The 23,263-nt window shown below is 45.6% G+C and overlaps 1 protein-coding gene across 2 annotated transcripts in view; it reads left to right on the forward strand.

Annotated features, from left to right (window-relative positions):
• AGBL1 (AGBL carboxypeptidase 1) overlaps nucleotides 1-23,263 on the forward strand; it is a 407,461-nt gene that overhangs the window by 51,695 nt on the left and 332,503 nt on the right. For both annotated transcript variants that reach the window (XM_080980323.1, XM_080980324.1), the window contains exon 6: nucleotides 13,093-13,130. In XM_080980323.1, the coding sequence (XP_080836449.1) occupies nucleotides 13,093-13,130 (38 nt within the window). The remainder of the gene's footprint in view (nucleotides 1-13,092; nucleotides 13,131-23,263) is intronic.

Consider the following 23,263-nt stretch of genomic DNA (forward strand, 5'->3'; position numbering starts at 1 on the left):
TGTGTTTTGTCCAGTACTTAGCACACATGCTGGCATTGAAGATGGTAGTGCTGCTTCTATAGTGCTGTAGAAGAAGGGAACTTGTCTTCGCTGCTACACTAGGTAGTTATTAAGCTCACTTCATATTTCAGATTGCATGGCACAGAGGGAGGTGACATCAGTAGGATAAGTAAATAAAACACTGCATTTGAGTTCTATGCAATGGGCCATTTTAATAGAACAAATGAGCTCTGAAGTCAAGGCATCTTCATTTACACACTTCTCCCTGCATATCTGTTTTTACGGTCTATATCATTTCCTTCCCAGAACAACCTGCCTGAGCTGTAATAAGCAATAAAGTCTGATTTCATAGCAACGCTATGTCAGAAATGCTTCTCGGGGTAAATATAGTTACAGTGCCGAATTATATGTTATTGGCACTGGAAGAGCGAAACGGCAGAAGCGGAGAGAGATTGGAAAATTAAAAGGCAAAGTCACGGGAGGGAAATAGATGCTTTCGGATGAGGTTTTGAAAATAGACGATGAGCCAGCGAGGTGGGGAGAGGCAGCTGCAAAAGGACTTTGCTCCAGATGGCAGGTGCCAAGGTGATGGTGTGACAACAACTCTGGCACCATCTGAAGGAGGATGTTGGTATTTGGAAGCAAATGGTTTAACTACATTTAACTCTGTGCTTTGTGAAGGCGTACTTCCTTTTGTCGATCCTGACTCTTTCCACTTCTTCCTCCAGTTCCATGTACTTTTCATGGGAGAAAACCACCTTCACCTCCCCCTGTGTGTGGAGGCAAGGTATCTAAGATTGGCTTTTGTGCACCTCAAGTGTGCCTTTGCACCCATGGGTGCCGCACTGGCAACCCCTGGCCCAGGTCATAAAATGGATTTCGGCGCTGTTCAGACATTCTGATTGCACAGAGGGAATCTGTATGCAAGCTCTCTGGAATTACCATCACTGCAGAGACAACGGCAGCAGATGTTTCAGTTCACCCTCCTGCCTGGCTGTTTCCTCATGTGTCCCTGAGACAAAAAGGGAAAGAATCCCACGAGGGCTCTTGAACTGCATGATGATAAACAGTTCCTGAGAAGTGTCAGAAGAGGATGTTTTTCATTCAGCTGTTAGCAGCTCTGTGCACATTTGATTCCCCCTCTTCTGATTGTATTCACTATAGATGATTACACACACACACACACACACACACACACACATTATAATTTTAATCACCTGGGGCTATTCTATATCCTGAAAGGTTTTGCGTAGCTGCTGCCGTTGCAGCTTCTGTCGGCTTGGGTGATTCATCGCCAAAAGCAGAGAAAACACCTTATCAGTAACAAGGAGGACATAGATTTGAAGGTGCTAATTCGTACCTACAGGACCGCCTCTCCTGATATGTCCCACAGAGGACCTTACTGTCTTTAAATAAAAACATCTTGGAGATCCCAGGCCACAGGGAGGTTAGGCTGGCCTTGATCAGAGCCAGGGCTTTTTCAGCTGTGGCCCCGATTTGGTGGAACGTTCTGTCACAAGAAACTAGGGCCCTGTGGGACTTGACATCTTTCCGCAGGGCCTGCAAGATGGAGCTGTTCCACCAGGCCTTTGGCCAAGGCACAGTCTGACCCCTTCTCTCCTTCTGTAATCCTCACAGAACTCTAGCCCAATGGTTGCCATTAATTTGATTCTGAATTGATTTTAGAATGTATTTTAATTAATTGTGTGATTTTATGTACACTGTGCTATTTTTACTTGTTGTTAGCCGCTCTGAGCCCGGCTTTGGCTGGGGAGGGCAGGATATAAATAACAAATTATTATTATTATTATAGATGCCAATTTAGAAATAATGTCTACATTTTAAATAGAAATACATCTCACCCTAATGGAGGAGATTGTGAACAGGTAACCCATCTGCCTGCTCAGTCTGCTACCCAGGAACATAGATAAACTCAGCAGATACTTCAGCAATGGCATTCACTCCCATAGGAGACAAGAATGGTCACCAATTTAGATGGCTTTAGGTGGACTGGGAAAATTCATGGATAAGGCAACCAAGGGCCACTAGCCATGATGGCTATGCTCTGCCTCCACAGAGGCAGGAATGCTTCTGAATACCATTTGATGGAAACCACAGGAGGGGAGAGTGCTCTTGTGCTTGGGTCCTGCTAGCAGGCTCCCCATAGGTATGTGGGTGGCCACTGTGAGAACAGGATGCTGAAGTAGGTGGACCAATAGCCTAATCCAGTTAGGGCTCTTATTATGTTCTTACTGTAGGTGTCAACAATTGACAAGCCACTCTCCCGTTTTAGGATTAAACTGGAAATTACACTGGGCAACCCTTCCCAAAAAGCCTTGCTTGAGCAGTATTGAGAGTCTGAAAATCCAGTAAAAAATATGCTAGGCATTTATTGTGACTTGCCAGATTCTTGCCTGGTTCTGCAGCCCCGAGGAAATGTCCTTCCTAAATTTACCCTAAATTTCTGCGCAAAGCCAAGTATGATGAGTTTGGTACAACATGGCGGACTGGCGATGGAGACAATACACAGGCTCCTGCCATGATAAACTTGTCAGTACTCTTCACCTCACTCATACCTCCCTGGCTGTTATCAACAGTGACAGCACCAAGACAGAAATCTATAAACAAAGCCTGGGGTTGAGTTGCCCCTGGACTTAATCCAAGGAGGAGCTGAAATCTTGCTTAGTGCCATGCCAAAAATTTCTCCTGCCATTTCTCCTGACCATTCTTCATCACTTAGGAGAACAGAAAATGGCACTTCAAAAAGAAATCAAAGGGGAGAAAAAAATTGGGCGAAATTCTCATGGGTGGAGTACCGTACAGGGGCTTCGTCCTGCTTACCTTACTTTTCAAGCAGCCGGGGGGTATTTGTGAGTGTCTGTTCTTTCATTCTATAGACCATCTCATCAGGGTTCTGCACTCTGCAGCCTTCCTGGGTGCCTTCAGTGATAGCCCAGGGGAAGACATCACGAGGCAGCTCCTTCCATGGGGCTTTTTCAGATCAGGAAGTGCAGGCAGCTAGGGAGGCTGCAGAGAGCTTGAGAAACATTCAGTGGAAAGAAACACAAATGCATGCACATGCCACTCATCCACATTGTAATGATGAGCTGAACCCTGCACCCGCTGAAATTCTAAAGAAATTCTCAGGTGTCCCAAGATTGAGGTGGAAAAAATGTAAGCCTTTTTCACAGGAGAAAAAAAAAACTTTCAGTAAATCAGTGGGTCAGTTTCTGTGCAGCACTGTGGAAAAGCAGCACTTAAAGATGCCGCCTGGAATGGAAGCAACTGTAAGACTTTTTGGTACAGAATGTAACCCCCCACCCCCCAAAACGGGTGGAAGAATTTATTCATTCATTTATTTATAAAATTGTTAAGTGAGGGGTGGGTCCCTACAGCCCTGCAGATGTAGTTTCAGGACCCCCGCTCCCATCAACTCGGCCCATGGATGATTGGAGTTGGAGTCCAGCCACATCTGGAGAGCCACAGGATTCCCATCCCTGTATTTGCCCCCCACTCAAATGACCCACCAAAATGGCATTCCCCCTCCCCACCAGAAAAGAAGGACATCAGGGAAAATCTACACCAGGAACAAGGGAAGGAAGGAAGAAAGGTTGACATCATGATCTGCTGCCCCTGGAGGACCTTGCCACCTGAGGCAGTTGCCTCACCTTGCCTCATGGGTGCGTTGGCCCAGTCCAATTGGCACCTGCTTGGTCACTGTGAAAATAGGATGCTTGACAAGATGTACCTTTGGCCTGAACCAGTGGGCTCATTGTATGATATTATGTTTCCCATTGCTCTCTTCTAGCACATCCTCTCCACTGACATGCATTTCATCCCCATGGCCAGGGTTGGGGTGAACACATCCTGCAATTTCCCCCTTATCTTGCTATAAGTTGGTCTTTACATTTTTCCAGTTTGTTCCACCCCAGCCCTCCCCAATCATTCGGCGTTTTCAAATTAGTTTTGCTGCATTTTATCTCCTTGCAGATAAGTCTAAAAATGAGCACTCTTCTTATCTCCCATACATCGTTACAGTCTGAGAACACTCTGTATTGGGTTCTCTTTTGATGGTAGCATCTTTTATCTCCAGAGTGCCTTATAACTTGCAGCAGTTGGGAGAGGCAGAGGCTTGTAGGAGGCGAAGGGTTCAGTGACCTGCATATAGTAGTTTAGGGCGGGGGGTGGGGAGGGAGACATGAGGAGTTCGATTTTTGCAAATTCCAGTCTGGATTGACTCAATCTGCACCTCTAGGATGAATGTGCAGACCATAATGTGTAGCTATTCTTCTGCATTTGTAACAAATCAATCTTATAGTGTGGCAGCTCCTAAACTCTGGAACTCCCTGCCCATTGTCTTCTTTTCAGCACCTTCTAAAAACCTTTCTATTTAGATAAGCTTTCCTTGAAGCAGGTGGCGCTGTGGGTTAAACCACTGAGCCTAGGACTTGCCGATCAGAAGGTCGGCGGTTCAAATCCCCGCAATGGGGTGAGCTCCCATTGCTCGGTCCCTGCTCCTGCCAACCTAGCAGTTCGAAAGCACGTCAAAGTGCAAGTAGATAAAAAGGTACCGCTCCAACAGGAAGGTAAGAGGCGTTTCCGTGCGCTGCTCTGGTTCGCCAGAAGCGGCTTAGTCATGCTGGCCACATGACCTGGAAGCTGTACGCCGGCTCCCTTGGCCAATAAAGCGAGAGGAGCGCCACAACCCCAAGGTCAGCCAAGACTGGACCTAATGGTTAGGGGTCCCTTTACCTTTACCTTTACCTTTACATATAAAGCTGACATGTATTCTAATCTGCAATTTTATCATAGTGCAGGGCTGTCCAACTTTTTTTTTTGGTGTGGGGGGGCGGGTGGAAGATCCCACGATCAACTGGTAGATCACGATTGACCTGCTGGACAGCCCTGTTATAGTATATATTTTAAACTGTTGATTTTCTTGACTGCCCAATCAGGCTAGAGCAGGGTTTCCCAAACTTGGGCCTCCAGCTCCTTTTGGACTACAACTCCCATCACCCCTAGCGAGCAGGACCAATGGTCAAGGAAGATGGGAACTGTAGTTCAAAAACAGCTGGAGACCCAAGTTTGGGAAACCCTGGGCTTGAGCCACAGCTGGGATGCAGCACAATGCACAGGAACAAAGGGAGGGATGATGATTCCCAGGGAAGAGCCAGAACCACTCACAGTTTTGTGGTGTGCTTCCTCATGGTCCATTAACACCAAATGCTCACCTAACACAATAGCTTTGCCTTCACCCACACTTAACTGTGATGGCCCAGTGCTTAAGGGTTGGGGATCCCATTGGTATTATTTGCAGGAGTATTTCCCAGACCCACCTGGAGATGCTAGGGGTTGAACCTGGGACTTTTTGCGTGCAAAACAATTCTTCCATCATGGTGCTATGGCTCTTCTGCCTTCCACTGTTCACTCACACTAGTAGCTGCAGAGGCAGATTGCCTGGCTACTCTCAATCTGCCCCCCCCAAGGTAAGTCACTTTCTTCCACTGCAAGCAAAAGGAGAAATAATTGGGGTGGGGAAAGCAATTTTATTTTTTGGACTACAACCCCCATTGGCCCCAGCCAGCTGGAGGACCCCAGGGTGGTGGAGTCACAATCTCATCCGTTGTTCCTTTGTATTGTGCTGCATCCCAGATCTAAGGGGCTGTTAGAAATCTTGCAAAATTCCACATGGGACACAGTTTCATGCTGAACTCAGCATGAAAATCATGCAGTGTTTGTGTACAACTATGTTTTCCCTTGTAGCTAGCTATGGCGAATCCTGCCTGCATGAAACCATCAATATGCGGCCTCATACCTGCTTAATTTCTAAACAAAAGTGTGTTTCGGCAGAGGGATTTTGTGAAGTTTGATGGGCCCCTGGGTTTGGCCGTATCAAGATAAAAGATTGTTTTCCTTTATTACCACATCTTTGTGCTTGTCCAGTCTTGTTAGATAATCTCATTTTCATTTGGCACAGAGAACAATGAAGAGCTTCCTCCTTGCTTATGTCCGTAGTTTGCACACACTGAATGTGCAAGAAGCATTTTTCAATCTGTTTGCTTGTTCCCTGTCCAACCTGCTGGTTTTGGAGGTGCTTCAGAGGCCTTTGTTGTTCGGAGCGGTTGGCTCGGCAGCCAGATCGCTATAGGTTTTGTCCCTTTCTCTAGCTCTAAGGCTTTTTGATTATAAAACATCTCATATGATTATGCATTTTAAACAGCACTGTCAAGCTGCTAAATAATTTGCAGTAGAGTAGTCATCTGGCTCCTAACCAAACAATTTGAAAAACAAATGCAACAAATAATTTGAAATACAAGTGCAGCAAATACAAATTTCATTATACAGTCACAGACCTGGTTTTTAAAAAACTCACATCTGCATAGCACCCAAGCTTTCTCTGAGGTATTGGGATGGTCCAGCCACAAGCCCATGAATGAGCTGGGTGTCTCTTTGCTCCCTCCTCTTCCACCCATCCCCCTTTCCACATGCCTAGATTTGGTCCTTCTGTCCTGGCTTATAAAACAACAGTTTATTATGACATCCAAATTGGGAAACTGTGGTTTAACTGCTACTTATAAATGAGGATTGAAAAGCAGGATTGAAAAGCGAAGAGAGACCATGTGGACACATGGGAGGAGCCATAGCTCAGTGGTAGAGCATCTCCTTTACATGCAGAAAGCCTCAGGTTCAATCTGCAGCATCTGCAGGTGGAGATGGGAAAGTTTTGCTGTAGAGCCACTGTCAAATATTATAATAGACAATACTGGATTAATGGTCTGACTTGGTATAATGCAGTTTCCCATATTCACATGTAGGTTCCTTGGGTTTATTAGTCTGAGCTGATTTATGCAGAATGAGTGGCGGAATTTTCTGAGCTGTGTAACTTCATATTTCTGCTGCTGATGTGTGCATGCATAACCTGTAGTGTGGGTTATATATATATTTTTAATATACAATACAGTTGTACCTGTATTCTGGGATGCATTCTGGGAGTGTTTTTGACTCCCGGAACTGTTCGAAAACCAAAGCACAGCTTTTGATTGGCTGCAGGAGTGTCATACCAAGGCATTCGGCTCCCAAGGTACCACTGTATAGGTTTTCATTCCTTCATTTCCTGTGAGTCACATGATCAGTTTCAATGATGTGGCCTGATGACATGAACAAGGTGCTAGCAATGACATGTCCAACTAGGTGTTTCTCGATCCTGAGTCCAGATAATTGGTCAATTGTGTTCTTTGGTCAGGGTTGTACTCCCCCTGAGGGTGTATGTCTAGTCGGAGGTGCTGTAACTGCAGGAGATTGTCTCATAGACCCAACCTATCACTTGAGTTCTGCAGAATGGAGCCTCCTGCAGCTGCATACCATCTCATCAGGAGGCCCATTCCATACCATGTGACTTGGAACTTACCCTTTAAAATGCTCTCCCTTACATATCAGACTGACGCCACCTCTATTCTCTTCGCAATGTCTATTGAAACCCTCCCCTTCCCCACAAGCCTTTACAGTGGTGAATCTTATCTCAATCTATATCGGCACTGGATCTGAAATTGCCTTTAGTTCTCAATCGCTTTGGGATGTTTCAGGGGAAGGAATTCATAAGAGGAATGCGGCGGGGGGGGGGGGAGAACCCACATTAAAATGTCATTTGTATATGGCGAAGTGGCGCATCCTGGTGAAAATTACTGCAAACTTTTCACTCAGATGTGCTGTTTAAGTACACACAGGAAGGCATTTAAGTGGAGAAGCTCTGAAAAATATGGTCCTTTGTGCCTGCAGTCTGAACTGCCTTCTGCCGCAGCCATCTAGGAGCCCATTCTCCATAATGTGCAAGTTAAATAGCAACTTATCTCATAAGAAATTGAAAAAGCTAACAGCAATGGTTAAGATTTCCTTTTGCATTCAGTATTATAGCAGCACACCAGAGAACTGGCAACTCCTCCCCCTAATAAGCAAATGTGCCTTTGCTTTGCATCCCCATCAATAAAATGAATGCGCTCAGTGATTAAACCAGTTAAAGTTCTATCAGTTAAAGTTCTACTTGACTAATTTACCTCTTAGAAGCTCTGCAAGCCTCCTTTTTTACACTGAAGTTCTAGAGATGGAGGAGAATTTTGTTTGGTCTGCATCTTTCGGTGAACTGACCAGATCTCCACCTCTTCGACTAATACTGTAAAAGGACCAGAGCATGAATTCTCCAGATTTTGCAATCCTCAGCTCAAAAGCATACCAAGATATGGAAAACAAAGTGGCATATTTCAGAGTAAAATATGCTTAGAAATATGCACATTATGCACATTGAGATAAGATATGCATGAAATGGAATTTTCTGATAAAATATGTATATAAGAATAAAACTTCATACATAGTTGTTGTTTTTAAAAAGCAACAACAACCCACAGATTAATGCAGACACAGGGGAGAAAGGATTTATGAATGGAATTATGGTCCAGAAATAGACTGATCCATCCTAACAATGTTATTTTTACATAGTTTCCCCTGGAAGATGGTATCTATCTATCTATCTATCTATCTATCTATCTATCTATCATCTATCTATCTATCTAATCCAGGCTTTCTCAACCTCGGCCCTCCAGATGTTTTTGGCCTACAATTCCCATGATCCCTGGCTAGCAGGACCAGTAGTCAGGGATGATGGGAATTGTAGTCTCAAAACATCTGGAGGGCTGAAGTTGAGGAAGCCTGATCTAATCTATCATCTATCTTCTTTCCCTCCATCCCTCTCTTTGAGGCAGATTTAAAAGAGTTTGGTGGAGCGAAACTTGGCTCTTTGTTACAGGGATTCATCAGAATCTCCTTGGCGAAGGTCTGGGTTTTTGGAATGGAGCTTTGTCTGTGTATTTCCCATCTTTTCTTGACACAATTATCAGGTTTTCCACTGGGCACAATGTCAAGAGTTCTGCTGCAGCATATGCTCACAGCTTTGGAGCCTTTTCACTTTCTCTGTAGTTCTCTCTCTCTCTCTCCCTCCCTCCCCCTCCCTCTCTCTCCCATGCAGTTTTACTGTTGGTTATTGCCCCCCACCTCTATCCAGATCCTTGCTTCTCTCTCCTTCTTCATCTCATTATCTCCCTTTGATGCTGGAGGAAAGAACATTGCTTTGCCTTATGATGACACCAGGTGACCATGTGCACAAAAACCACCCATCTCCTGCTCTCACTTTCTCAGTATGTAGCAGTGAATTTGTCAACTTGCCATATCTATGACACAGTGTCCCCCTCTCGCTTTACTGCTCTACTGCATCACTCCTGTTGCACGGTCAGGAGCATCCCAGACCTCACATCACTTACTGGAAAGTAAGATAGAAAGCTTAGTTACAGAGGATGTTCTCAGGTCCAGCCGAAGTGAGGGGACCATTTCTTCTCATCTGATTCAGGAGCCTGGGCAGAGAACATTTAATCTAGCCTACTTGCTTCTGGCCAGATAGGTTTAAGTGTTCCCGCTGGGCTATAGCTTGCAAGCTGCATGCTTAATAATTTTTTAAAATCATATCATTGTCTTCAACATCATCATCTCTCAGCTGGAGATTCAAACCCACCACCTGCCATCTGAAGGGAGGTAGGCAAACCTGGAGACTTCAGGTTAGCCATGGAAGTCTGGCAACCCAACATACATGAAATGCAGAGGCTAAGTAAGGACTGGTCTTTCCCGTGTTAGTGTTGCTAGAGGGTCAGATCCAGAGCCTAGAGACCAAGGAGTGGAGCCATGTAGCCCAAGCAGGGGTGCAGAATTTTTTTCACTGCCAGTCAGTGTAGACAAAACTGAGCTAGATGGACCAATGGTCTCATGTGAACTTCCTGTGCTCACATGTTCCTAGGATGAACTCAACCTCAACCCATTGATGGGATTTTTTTTTTAATGGGTTGGATACACCTGCTCTTCTGAGACTGACCTTGCATCTCAGGCACTAGAGGTCCACAGCCCCTCTGCGGTCTCCATTCTGGTGGCAGAGAACATAAGAAGATTTTGGCTGTTGGATGAGGCCAATGGCCTATCAAACCCAGCACCCTGTCCCCACAGTGGCCAGCCAGACTCACCTGTGAGCATGCTTGCATCTACCATCCCTTTGAAAATTTCACTGGCCATACCTATGATTATCACAATCATAATCCTTGTGTGGGTGTGGTGGGGGAGAGAAGGGAGAATGGGAAGAGTCATTCCTCCTTACATCCTGGGAAGTGGCATAGCTCAGCGGCAGAGCATCTACTTTCCAAGCAGAAGATCCCAGGTTCAACCTCTCATCAGGGAGAAACCCTTGCCTGGAACCCTGGAGAGCCACCTCCAGTAAGTGTCATCAGCTACATGGACCAAGGGTCTAACTTCCTGGTAGCTTCTTAGAGTGAAGGATTGAAGCTCTGTGGCAAAGCATCTGCTTTGCATGCAGAAGGTCCCAGGTGCCATCCTCGAGATGTCTAAGGAGGCCTCGGAAAGACTCCTGTGAAACCCTGGAGGGCCACTGTCAGGCAGAGTAGACAGTACTGTTAGGTGGGGTCACTGGCCAGAGGGTGAAAGGCAGCTTCCTAATATGAATTAGCCTTTCTGCAGGATGTATGGTTTTCACCAGAGGGAGACACTTCCAGTCTGTGTAGACAATGCCGAGCTAGATGGACCGTGGGTCTGATTCGGCACAGGGCAGATGTTCCCCATCTTCCTTGTTAAAACCCCGTTGTCATTTATGCATCACTTCTGATTTGTGCACAGATATACAGGTGCACATAGAAGGAGATGTAGCAAAGAAATACTGCCGTGTTCCTGGCACAGCCTGCTCATTCCCATTCCATCAGGTGGCATTCCGATACATAAAACTGGCTGGTGTCTCACTGGCCACCACTCGGTAACCACCTGGCCATTATAATTTTTTCTCCTTCTTCTTCCTGTTCTGCGGCTCTGATCACTGCCCTAGTTTTCAATCAGTGCACTGAAGCATCAGCCCAGCTGGCTTTTACATGGTGATTTGTTGCTTGTTTGCAAAGCTTTTTCTGGACTCCAGTTGATTCATTTTGTGGGGAGGGGGGTGGGATCGCATTGTAAACAAGGAAGAAGGCCAGCCTTGGAACAGCGGGTGCTAGTGGGCTTCTCTGCCCCGCAATCTCGCCTCTGCTTGGCTGCCGAGCTGAATACGCGATAAATGGCAGCTGAATGGCAATAAAATATTTATTTCCAACTGCAGCTTGATAATTGGCTTGGTGAGAAAGCTAATGCGATTTATCGGAGGCTTTGTTTATATAGTGATTTCGGTGAAACAACGCAGCGGGCATGTGGGGCTTTGAAGATGCCAGTATGTGGCATGCTGTGGACACATAGAACTTCCTAGAAGCAGGGAAACAGAGCAGCAACATTATGCTCCAGAAACTCGTTGTCTTTTCAGCTGCTTTGCTAGCTGCCCCAACAATGGCATTTCGGCACTTTTCCGCATGACGTCTGACCTGGAAGTACCAGTCCTCCATCTTTGAAGTTCAATGGGGGAATAGATGTTATTTATACGGTGGAGCTGTGTGGTTAAATGGTTAGCATGTGAGGCTAGGAACTTACTTACTGACTTACTTACTGGATGCAGATGGATTGTGGCTAATGCTATGTGAACCCAGCTTAAAAAGCACAGTGACAGGAGTGCACAGGAGCTGCCATAACTTGTAACTGTGTGAACACTTCTTCTGTGAGATGTGCTTTGCAGGGGCAGTTTGGCTGCCTTGATCCTGATGGGCCACCCAGCAGCTTTTAGTACCATTAATGATATTTTACAATATTAATAAGAGTTATTATGCTAATGTGTTTATTATATTTACTTGAGACATTTTTATCCCAAAGTTAACAGAAATAAAATAAAATAAATATTAAAACCCAAATATAAGAACAGTAATAGAACAAAAAGGTAAAAATCAAGATATACAAGATACATATTGTCAAGTGGCAGAGGAGCCAACCTCCTACAGTAGGTTGCCAGGAATGGATAAGAGAAGGAAAAGTCCTTACCAACTGCTTTTTATTCAATATTCACAGAGAGAGGCTTGGAAATGCATCCTCTTGAAATAATGGTGTTGCCCCGAGTGAGTCTCCAGCCTCTCCCTTCATGCGTCATCACTACGGGTGCTGAGAAGCTCCCTCTGCCTCTGAGGTCTTTGCTCTCCTACTTTCAATGCCTGGGAGAGGGGGAATGCTTTCTAAAGACACTGTGTCCACCAGCTGTCGCCCTCTGGTGCTTCTTCTTCCTCCTCTTCCATTATTTCCCAGCTTTCTCCACCATCTGCCACGAGCTGTTATCTCCCTCAAACCCCTGTTGTAATTCTGAACTGTCTTCTTCTCTGGAAGGGTTGGGCTGGGGAGATGGTCTCCACCACTCCTCCTCTGCCTAGTCCCTCACACATATATCTAGTTATATATTTATGTTTGTGGTGTAGATATGCAACTGGTTTAGAAAACCAGTGACAAGTTCCCGGCTAGAATCCCAGAATGTCCTTCCTGGAAATATTTTGTGGTCAGTCATGGCTTAGGCACCAGGAAGTTCACTGAAATCCAGAGCCAGTTTTTCCCAGCACTGAGAGGTTGGGGGAAGGGGCACGGCTCAGGGGCAGAGCATCTGTTTTGCATGCAGAAGGTCTTAGGTTGAACCCCTGCCATTTCTTTGTAGGGCTAGGAGAGATTCCTGCACAGAATCCTGGAGAGCAACGGCTGGCCTATGTATCTGGCACTGAGCCAGATGGACCCAATGGTCTGACTTGGTCTCAGGGAGCTTCCTAGACAGCAAAAGAGAGCGAGATCTGGAGGAGTCGTGTCAAGAAAAGCATGCCGCCTAATTCCTCACGGCGCACTGGGTAGCTGTTTGTACTGACTGGTCACTACAGATCAGTGTAACGCTAATGCAAGGCTAGAAGGCTAATTGTAGAACTGAGCCAAACGCAAAGGATAAGGCCTTGCAAGCTGGTGCAAGATGATGGAAGTGTGATGGTTTTTACACAGAGCTCTTCTGCTCAGTTTGCAGTAGCTGGGGGAACCGCAGGAGAGATTATGAAGCCAAAGGTTACAGAAATTATGGAAGAAAATGATATTTCCCTTCTTTTTCTTTTCTTTCCCTAGGGCAGCAGTTGAAGCTCTGGCAGCTTTGTTGAAATCAAGTAAGCTTTTCCACCTCCTCGCTGAATTCCATCCCACCCCTCCCCTTTCCTGCACTGTCTATGTAGGTAGAAATGTTCCTGTTTCCCCAAAGATATATCCTCTTTCCTCCTTCATCCTAATCAGTACTGCTTGTCTGAAACTGCAAACAGGGCACAGAGGACTAATACGGCGAAAAGAGAGGAGGCTGCATGTGATATTTAGGTCATGTCCTACCTTATTTACTGTGCCTCAAAATGCATAACTTACAAAAGCAGTAAGAGGGAAAAATGCCCCCCGGGGTGCCGTTTCTAAAATGGCAAGATTAATATCTTAACTGCTCTGATGTTTGTGAAGCTGCCTTCTCCTGAGACATGCCATTGTTATCCCAGCGATGTCTACTCTGACTGGCAGTGACCATAGGGGAGGGCCCTTGGCTTGGGGTTAGAGCCTTGCATGCAGAGGGTCCCAGATTCGATTTTTGGCATCTCCAGGCAGGGCTGGGGAAGACCCTTGCCTGAGAGACCCCGGTGAGCTGCTGCGTGGCAGGAGCCAGGGCAGGAGGAGGAGGAAGGGACAGAGCTGTCCGAGAGGGAGGGAGGGATGCCGGATGTAGCAGAGGAGGAAGAGTGTTCAGGGAAGGGATGGGCCAGTAGGCTGCCTGCCACCCCCACCCCCTGTCTCCTGGAAGGGCTTGAAGAGGGAAGTGCAGTGATTGCTTCCATGTAGGCAGAGCCTCAGGTTACATGTGTGTGCCCCCTGTCAGATACACAAGCTGGGTATATGTGTGTGTGGTGCCCCTGTTGCTGCAACTGCTTTTCAGGGCAGGACAGCTGCCTGGAGTCTAGAAGTGTCTGTGTCTGTGTATCTTGGAGCACTGCGAGAGCTGCTGTGAGTGCTTCTTTGTCAATAAAGACTTAACTATCAGACGTGGGCTGGGTGGGGGGCAGCACCTTAAGAGAGTTCAAGGACGCATTGCAGCGGATAAGAGGAAGTTGGAGGGATTTAAGGACCTGGCACTGTCCATTAGGAGAAGCGTTGCACTGCCCAGCCAACCTCAGTCAGCCTCCCTGCCCGCCCCGCCCTGCTTTCTTGCTTACAGCTAGTCCACAGGATGTCACTGGTTGCAAGCTTCCTCCAGCTTAGTCTGTGTGTTGCCTTTGTAGAACTCAGCAGGGAGGAGGCTGGGAACAAAACTAGAACTCATTGGCTCTAACTGCAATTGGATCTTGCTCCATCTACTACAGTGCTACCTCGGGTTAAGTACTTAATTCGTTCCGGAGGTCCGTTCTTAACCTGAAACTGTTCTTAACCTGAAACATCACTTTAGCTAATGGGGCCTCCTGCTGCTGCTGCGCCGCCAGAGTACGATTTCTGTTCTTATCCTGAAGCAAAGTTCTTAACCCGAGGTACTATTTCTGGGTTAGTGGAGTCTGTAACCTGAAGCGTATGTAACCTGAAGCGTATGTAACCCGAGGTACCACTGTACATGGGTTCCTTGCCTTTTGTCCCATCAGTTCCAATGGGACTTGGGTGTGTTAATCTGGATTGGTGCATTTCCTGATTATATTTTTTTTTTTTGGGGGGGGGGATATTTCTGTTCATTTCTGATCCAATCTGAAATGGCCAAGGGGGTGCGAGGGGTAGAGGAACTTGAACATCATGACCGAACTGATATGCGACAGTTTGTATCTACCCTTTAGAGTATCTGTCAGACGGAAAGGCCTTTTATATGAGCCCACGCACACTCAGGATGAATGTTCGTGAAGAGAATGCTATACCCTATTATGCCTCTTCCCCATCTAAAAACACTTAGCCTTTTATTACCAGAATTTAATAAAGCTTTGATTAAGAAAGAGTGCTCTACCATTGCAGACAATCTTCCCGACTATAAATCACAATGCAAGTATTGTCCTTTCTCTCTCTCTCACCCATGATCTCGTTCTCTTCCTCGTTGCCCCTGTCTCCTTCTCTCTCCCTCTCTCCTTGTTTTTTATGAGCATTAGGAATGAATGCATTGGTGAAAAATTGGATCCAGAGAAAGCTGTACTTAAATGAGGCAGTTCATGTTCTCCGTTTGCAAATAATACTCTAGCATTAACCTGGGCACTTAAAGGTCAAATTATTGCAACGAGGAAACACCTTCTGGCTCAGACATTAAATCTTAATAAGGGAGATGATCAGGCCGCTCCAGAGCGGAAACGAATGTAAGGGAAGGGAAGAGTTTCCCTTTGCTATCCTTTTTTCCCGGGCATCTCCAGGACCTTCATATCACTGAAGCTTAGTTAGAGCTGAGACAACAGTACAAAGGTTTTCCCCCCCCAATGGTGTTGCTGAGAATTATCACCTTTCCCCAGTCATATTTTTGTAACTTTTTTTGGGGGGGGGGGAGTTCCCCTATTCTTTTACGTTGCCCTCCCCCTCAGTGTTATCAACATGAAGCCACACCACAGTGGCCCATCCAAGCAAGGGACCATTCATGGTGTGATCCCTGACTGTTTGGGATCACTTGTGTGGTTAATCTAGCAAGGATGAGGAAGCAGAAGGCAGGCATTGGTTAACTCCAGTTTATTCATGTAAGCAAGCCAAGCCACCCTCTGCATGGGTTGGTTTGATGAGGGAGTCAGTTAGACTTAGATGTAGGTTCTCAATTTATCTTTCACTTTGGCCACTGTGGGTGCTATTCCACACCCTCCAGTATTTCAACGGTTAAAATGAAGATGTCCCTGTGCTTGTAGCCCTTTAGTCTCATGCACCAAGGGTCAGTATCTCAGCCACTCCCTATTTCCCACTGTTATACATTGTTGGAGGATTGTTTTTCTTCAATAAACCTGCTGTATAATGTTCTCATTTACTCTGCAGTGTATATTCTGCTTGTCTTATACTCATTTAAAAGCTGGTTAAAGATGCACTTAAATTGTCCTCTAAAAGGGTTGTGAGATTCTCACTATGGGCTCCCCTGAAAAGCAAAGCCTGAGCACAGTACACCAGTGTTTGGTCAGTGTTTTGTAATGGCCAAATATGGTGAAGGAATGGGTCTTGATGGGAGGACATTGTTAGAAGATGCTTTCTGGAGGACACTGGAGATTGGGGAAGGGAGCAATCCTGAAACCTGTTATCTGTTTATAGAGGGTGTGTGTATGTGTGTGTGTAAACAAAGATAACAGATTTGAGTAGCCGTATTGGCTGCATTCAAACATCACACCTAGCCACTTCCTCCTCTCTCCTCCTCTGATGTGGCCACAAGGAAGAGATCAAAAACTTTTGCTTTCTTTTTTGATTATGCACAGTTTAGCTTTATGTCCTAGTTCCAAACTTGCTTCCTCTGCCTATTGATAGGGCTGGCCCTGAAACTCTGCTTCAGGTGGCTCACTCTCCTTAAATGGTAGGGCCTCCAAACATACAACTGAGGTCATCAGGAAGAATCAGCTGTTCTATATATTTGGAGGGGCTTCCAGAAGACCTCCAAACATACAGAACAGCTGATTCTTCCTGATGACCTCAGCTGAGCCTGAAATCTCTGTGGTGTCCCTGCTGATATTGGCATGACTACAGCTACACCTGGCACAGAGTGGAAGAAGTGGTATCTATTACGTCGGCATAGCACTGTGTGGTGTGTATTGTAGTAACACCAGCAGTAGAGATGCAGCATTAACACAACAACACCTGGTCTGACATATGCTACAGGAGTCACTGTACATAGGAGAAAATTCCACAAGTCAGGTTTTGTTCCCCCTCTGGTATTTGCGAGTGTGCGTGCGTTGCAGCTTGATTGTCAGTAGCAAGACCTGACATTACTGTTTTTGACCCAGAAGGCTAGTCAATATTAGTGTTTGAGTTTGGAGTCTTGGCAAAAAAAATAAGGAAAGGGCAAAAGGAGGCAGAGAACAGATCACAAGGCTAGGAGGGTACCTTTGTTGAGCATAAATACTGAGGCAACAATGTGGAGTTGGTGCGGACCAGTGGCAGAGTGCATGCTTTGCAAGTAGAAGGTCCTAAGTTCAATTTCTGGCATTTCCAATTGAATTTCAGGTTCTCAGGTGGGATGCAGTTGTACAGTTAGGTCACCTTTTACTATTCTACCCCTGGGCCTGGCCTAGAAATTCAGCTAGTGCAAAATGCTGTGGCTAGACTGATGGGCGGGGGGGGGGGGGGAGGGGGAGAGGACAGAGCACCACCAGAAGTGGCAGACACTCAAATTTCAGCAGTGTTCCATGTGAAGCTAAAATTCAGTGCATCTTGCCTCTCTCGCTCTATTCCATGGCATTGCTGTGGTGCCCCCGGTTGTGTGGTGCCCAGTGCGGCCGAACCAGTTGTGGTACACTAAAACCGCCTCTGCCTCCAGCACATAACTCCAGTCCTTAAAATCTTGTACTAGCTGCCCATATGCTACTATTAATTTACAAGGCCTGTAACAACTTAGGTCCGGGATACCTAATGATTTCTTATATCCTTGCCTGATTTGCAGGACTCTCTGTTAGTGAGATGTAGATTCATAGGTTATATTCACCATAAGTTGTACATTCAGTAACGCTGGGCTCAGTTCTGTGGAACTGCCTCCCAGCTGAGATCAAATAGGCTCCACTCACTGTTTAATTTCAGGCAGTGCTGGCTGGGACTGATGGGAGTTGCAATCCAAAACATTTGGAGGGCACCAGGTTGGCAAAGGCGGAACTAGGTAAAGCATGGTCCCACTTCTGTCTTGAGATGGAAACTTACTTCAAAATTTGGCTAACCCCCCCTGCTTTGTTTGGATTTGCCCAAAAGTCCTTCCCTGAGAGCACCACTAATAGGAAGCCTGGCTAAAATCTCTGCGTGGAGAAGTCCTGTTCATCAGAGCAGATAGTAGTAGCTTAGATAGACTTCTGGTGTGACTTAATGAACAGCATCTTGCTAGGTTGTGTGGGTCCCAGCTCAGCAAAAGAGCAAACACATTAGCATGCAGAAAGCTCAATCTCTAGCATCTTAAGGATCTTGGACAGCTGAGATGGGATACATCTGTCTGAGACCTTAGAGAGGTAGAGCCAGTCAGAGTAGATGATATCTGATCAGATATGATGCCCTCCAGATGTTGTTGGAGTCAAGTTACTATCAGCCAATGGTCGGGGACGACAGGGATGAGTTGTAGTCCACAACATATACAGGGCACCATGTCAGCCCAAGGTATAAAATGCTAATACAATTTGGACTAATCATTAGGAGTCACTGAAGTCACAAATCCTTGGTTTTGAAACAGAGCCCAGAGTGGTGCATGTGGGAATTTCTCATCTTTCTTCAGACACATTTGCCCGACAGAAGGGGCGAGGAACACTTTTCAGCTAGAGGGCCACCTTTCCTTCTGGGAAGACATGCTAGTGGTGTGCAAAGCTGGATGTGGATAAAGTACTGAATGTAAATTTCAAACCCACCCATCGCACCCACTCCCAATCATCCAACCTGGCAAGCAAAAGTCTGAAAATGACTCTTGGACATGTTTCAGCAAGGCAGGTCACATGGCATGCACCTCTCCAGCACCTCACTGCTGCTGCCCACCCCCTAGCTTCTTACACCTGAGGCAGCTGCCTCACTCTGCCTAATGACAGGAGTGACCCCGTGTGTTATGAAAACAACAGAGCTACCTAAGAACCCTCCAACACTTAACTGGGAGCTATTACTTCTGTTATAAAAGTTAGAGGTTTTGCACTGTGTGGGCAGTATAATCCAACCAAAGAGTCCCATCTGTGCATGGATTTAGGCTTGCACAATAGACCTCCCCTCTATCCTCCCTTTGTGCCCCATACCTTCCACAAATCTGCCTCTGGAACAGATTCAAGGGGCACATGGTGGGAGGAGAGGAGGGGAAGTTCTGCCGTGCAACCGTCAATCCTTGCACTAACACGGCGCGTTACTTGGATGCCTCCCTTTGTATATTGCAGTTTGCCTTGGGAGCTTTAACCCACTAAGCAAATAGGGAATGCATGACATAAACAGGGCTGCAATCCTACGCACACTTGCTCGGGAGTAAGTGCCATTGAACTCAGTGGGCTCACTTCCAAGTTAATGTGCTTAGGATCACGTGTGCACAGACACATACATGCCAAATGTCACTCTAAAAATAAATAAACACACACTCACACACACGCTCTGAACATTGCCGTTTAAATAACTGGTGCATTAATTCAAAGACTGTAGGATTCAATTTGAGCTGTCACTGCTTGCCTCCCCTCCCCCACCACCCTCTCTTTCCTTCCAAACGATATTCTCCTGGCTCCACATGGTGGCACTCTTACCATAACTATGCTACCCTCCAAAGCCCTTAATCCAATATTTATTTTTAGTGAGTAATTTGTTTATCAACCAGTTATTTTAATCTAATGTTGGTCATATTTGTCACTGCCGACTATCAGCATTCACCAGCATTAGAAACGTGTGCAGCTTTTAAAGGAAATTAGCGAGCTGAAGCGGATCTTGGAGGTATTTGCTTGGTGGTTATGGGAAGAAGAAAAAAAAAATGAAAAAAGAGGAGGGGCCCCCGGAAAGCGGATTGCTCTGCTTCTTTCTGAGAAAAAACAACAACAGCGACAATGAGCAATTTAAAGAGACCGGCAATTATAGTCCCAAAATGTTCCCCAAAGCAGAAAATGACTGTTCCTAAGGTGGCAGAAGAAAGATCTTAAAGGAAAGTCATCCACAAATCATCCAGTGTGCTTTGAGTCAGATAACTCTTTATTTGCAAGAAAAACAAGTCAAAACATTGTGGAATTTATAGGAAAGATAGGAAGTTGCCTTATACTGAGTCAGCTCAGTATTGTCCACACCAGGGGTCAGCAAACTTTTTCAGCAGGGGGCTGGTCCATTGTCCCTCAGACCTTGTGGGGAACCGGACTATATTTTGAAAAAATAAATAAAAAATGAACCATTTCCTATGCCCCACAAATAACCCAGAGATGCATTTTAAATAAAAGCACACATTCAACTCATGTAAAAACACGCTGGTTCCCGGACCATCCACGGGCCGGATTTAGAAGGTGATTGGGCTGGATCCTGCCCCCGGGCCTTAGTTTGCCTACCCATGGTCTACACTGACTAGCACTGCCTCTCCAGGGATTATGGGGTCCTTTCCACAGTGCTGGATTTATGTATAGGCTACGTAGGCTGAAGTCTAGGGCCTCTACGTCTAGGGGGCCTCACCAGCCTGCCCTCTCCCCAGTGCCACAGTCTCCCCTCTCCCAAAATTGCAAACCCAAGACTTCATGCAAGGGCAGGGCAACTCAGGCCCAGCAACTATGAGACTCAGGGCTAGCCAGTGGGGTCCAATTTGAAGCAGTCGGGTGCAACTTGAATTCCCCCCCCCGGGCCCCAGTTCACAGCCAAAGTCTTCAAAATCTTATAAATACAAATAAAATCCATCAAGATTGCCCTAGTGCAGGGGTCCCTTAAGAGTGGCACACGGGGCCCAATATCGCCCAGTTGCTCCAATTACCTTAAGGTCAGCCCTGATGGAACTGTGCAGGGTTTGGACTGACAAGCCCTGCACCTTCTAAGTCCCTGGTGTTACTATTTAGAATATGGACCCAAGGACTTATTATGGAAATAAAGGGGCGCATTTATTGGAAATCAGTTTTGTCACCGCTCCCCCACCCCAAACCCTGAGACAATGAGCCCAGCTACCTTTTATTCAGTTGCTTAAGCACTACACTACAGCATGGCCATAAACCTGTACGTTCAACCGCTGAAATATACACCCAATATGTAGCAATGGAGATTTATGTTACTGCTTTATGAATGAACACTGTGTTTTATGAATGGACTCTGTATTTTGTGAATTACCTAAGAGCCACCAATAGGGAGCTCTAGAATCTGACAGCTAACCAATTGGGTACTACCAAACAGCGACCCCTATTGCTGAAAGCAGGTAACCAGCAGGGAGCGCTTCAGCCCAGCCTTTGCACTGTTGACTGAACACCCCCTGCTTTGCAGATAATGGAGAAAGCTCATAAATTGTATCCCTTCTGGCATCCTGGCCAACTCTATTATGCTGGTGTAAACCCTGGTGCACCAGAAGCACAGAATAGCAGCAAATAAAATCCGCTAATACTTCAGCAACTAATAAGACTTGTCAACCAGTTCTTCCAAAGTCTTCCTAAATTATAAAGCTCCAAAATACAGGCCAAAAGAGAGAAGGTCTGGGAAGAGCGAGGCATACAATGGGCACCACCAGAGAAAAGGCCCTGCTCTGTGTAGCTCCTGCTCTGTCACTTGATAGGATGCCCACTCGCCCTCCTTCTTGACATGGAATGCTCTCTATTGGAGTCTCCAGGTCCAGTACAATGACCATAAGAAGGGAGAGCTAGGACCTTGAAGTTCCCAACAGCTGTTAATCAAGCAAGCACACAGGTCACCTTTGTCACAGTCAAGACACCTATGTCCTGGCCAGGCCTGCGCCCAATCTTGTTTTTGTACAATCTTGTTTGTTCTCAGTAACCAAAATTATATTATCAACATGTACAAGCAGAAAAGTTGTTTTCCTTCATTTGCAAGGAATCGTACAAAACAAAGTGGCACTAATAAAGAAAAGTTCCAGGGTGGCAACAGAAAGCAAACTAAAAATGCTTTTGCAGTTCATCAAAACTATCCAGCAATATTAAGTTACGGGAAAACTGGTGCTAGTAACAGTAATCCTTCTTGTTGGTTAATTGGTTCGGCAACTTACATGCACATGATGTGTAATGCTAATTATTTTCCCAAAGAGTTAAATGATAACTAATTAGAGGCAGATACAGTTGCAAATGGCAACAAAATATCTGTGAAAGGAAGAGAAGCGGGTTTGCTCAAGTGTGTTGCAGGTAGAAATACTGTTTGTAATGAAGTGAGAGCAATAGTTTACTTGCTCAAATTAACAAATAAGAAAGTTTTGAGAATTTAAATTCTAGATTAAAATTGATTACTTAACTGAGAAGGGGATTGTAACAAAAACACTGGGGCCTATTTTAAATAGTAGAGTGCCTGGTATCTGGTGGGCAATCTCTTCCTTTATTTCCACACTGTGGCTGCAGACCAAATCAACTGTCCAGAGAGTTATGAGATTCAGGTGAGGGTCAGATGCCTTGTCAATCCCAGCAGGTATATAAAAGGACAACCTGAGCAGGTATATAAGAGGCCTTTACTGGTCCCTGCAACAACCTACTGAGAGAACCAGGTGGAAAAAAAGGAGTCCATGATCTCTTCTTTCAACAAAAGCAAGGAGGAACAATTTCTCATTCCACAGCTTTGGGGTGATGGTTGGAAAGGCTCTGCTTCTAGCACAGATATTCATGTCACACACGCTGATGGTTATCTCTGAAGCTGGGACTGGTCTGACAAATGGAGCTGGTGTTAACCTTGTCCTTTCACTTGTTTATGGCTTCATTGGTATCTGTGGGCCAATTTGATAATGTCACAAAGGATTGGTGCCTTGGCAGACTTGAAAACACTTAAGCCACAAACCAGACAGTCTGAATGATCGTAGCCCCTATGATTGTGATTCAAGAAGGTGTGCTCAATGGTCTCTTTGATTACCATGCTTCTGACAGCTTTTGATGAGTCTGACCTTTTTTTTATTAAAAAAAAGACCCTTACAATGGAAGCACATATTCCCAAAGCCAGACACAATCTCACTGAATGATATGGGGCCACATGGGCTGTGTGATATGCTGTCGGTTAGGGCTTTGCTTGAGATTTATGAAATGGATAATTTCATTAGGGTGGGTTTAAGCAAAATCAGCCTTGCATCTGTCAGAGCCATTGCTCTCTCATCCAGAAGTTATCGCCAAGCATTGCATAGTCTTGCATCATAATAAGTTTAACTTTCATCTACTGTATCAGCAGTGATGAATGGTGCCTACTGGACCAGGAAATCATGGGGGTGTGAACAATAAGGCGACAAAGGTGTGGCCAGTTCTGCTTTGCTCCACATCCTCCTTCTTTGCAAAGATACAGTGGACATTTAAGCACTGGAGTTAAAAAAATACATGGCACCGAACGAAATTTATGCATCTTTACAGCTACAAAATCTATGATGCATTTTCCCAAGGGGGAAAAGACGAGTGCTTATAGTTATAGCTCAGCTTAGAGTGTACAACTACAAAGACAATGAGGGAGGGAAGTCTGCATGGAACCAGACAGATTTTGATTTGGG

The sequence above is a fragment of the Podarcis pityusensis genome (genome assembly GCF_964106645.2).
Source record: "Podarcis pityusensis genome assembly, chromosome: 14".
NCBI classification, from domain to species: domain Eukaryota; kingdom Metazoa; phylum Chordata; class Lepidosauria; order Squamata; family Lacertidae; genus Podarcis; species Podarcis pityusensis.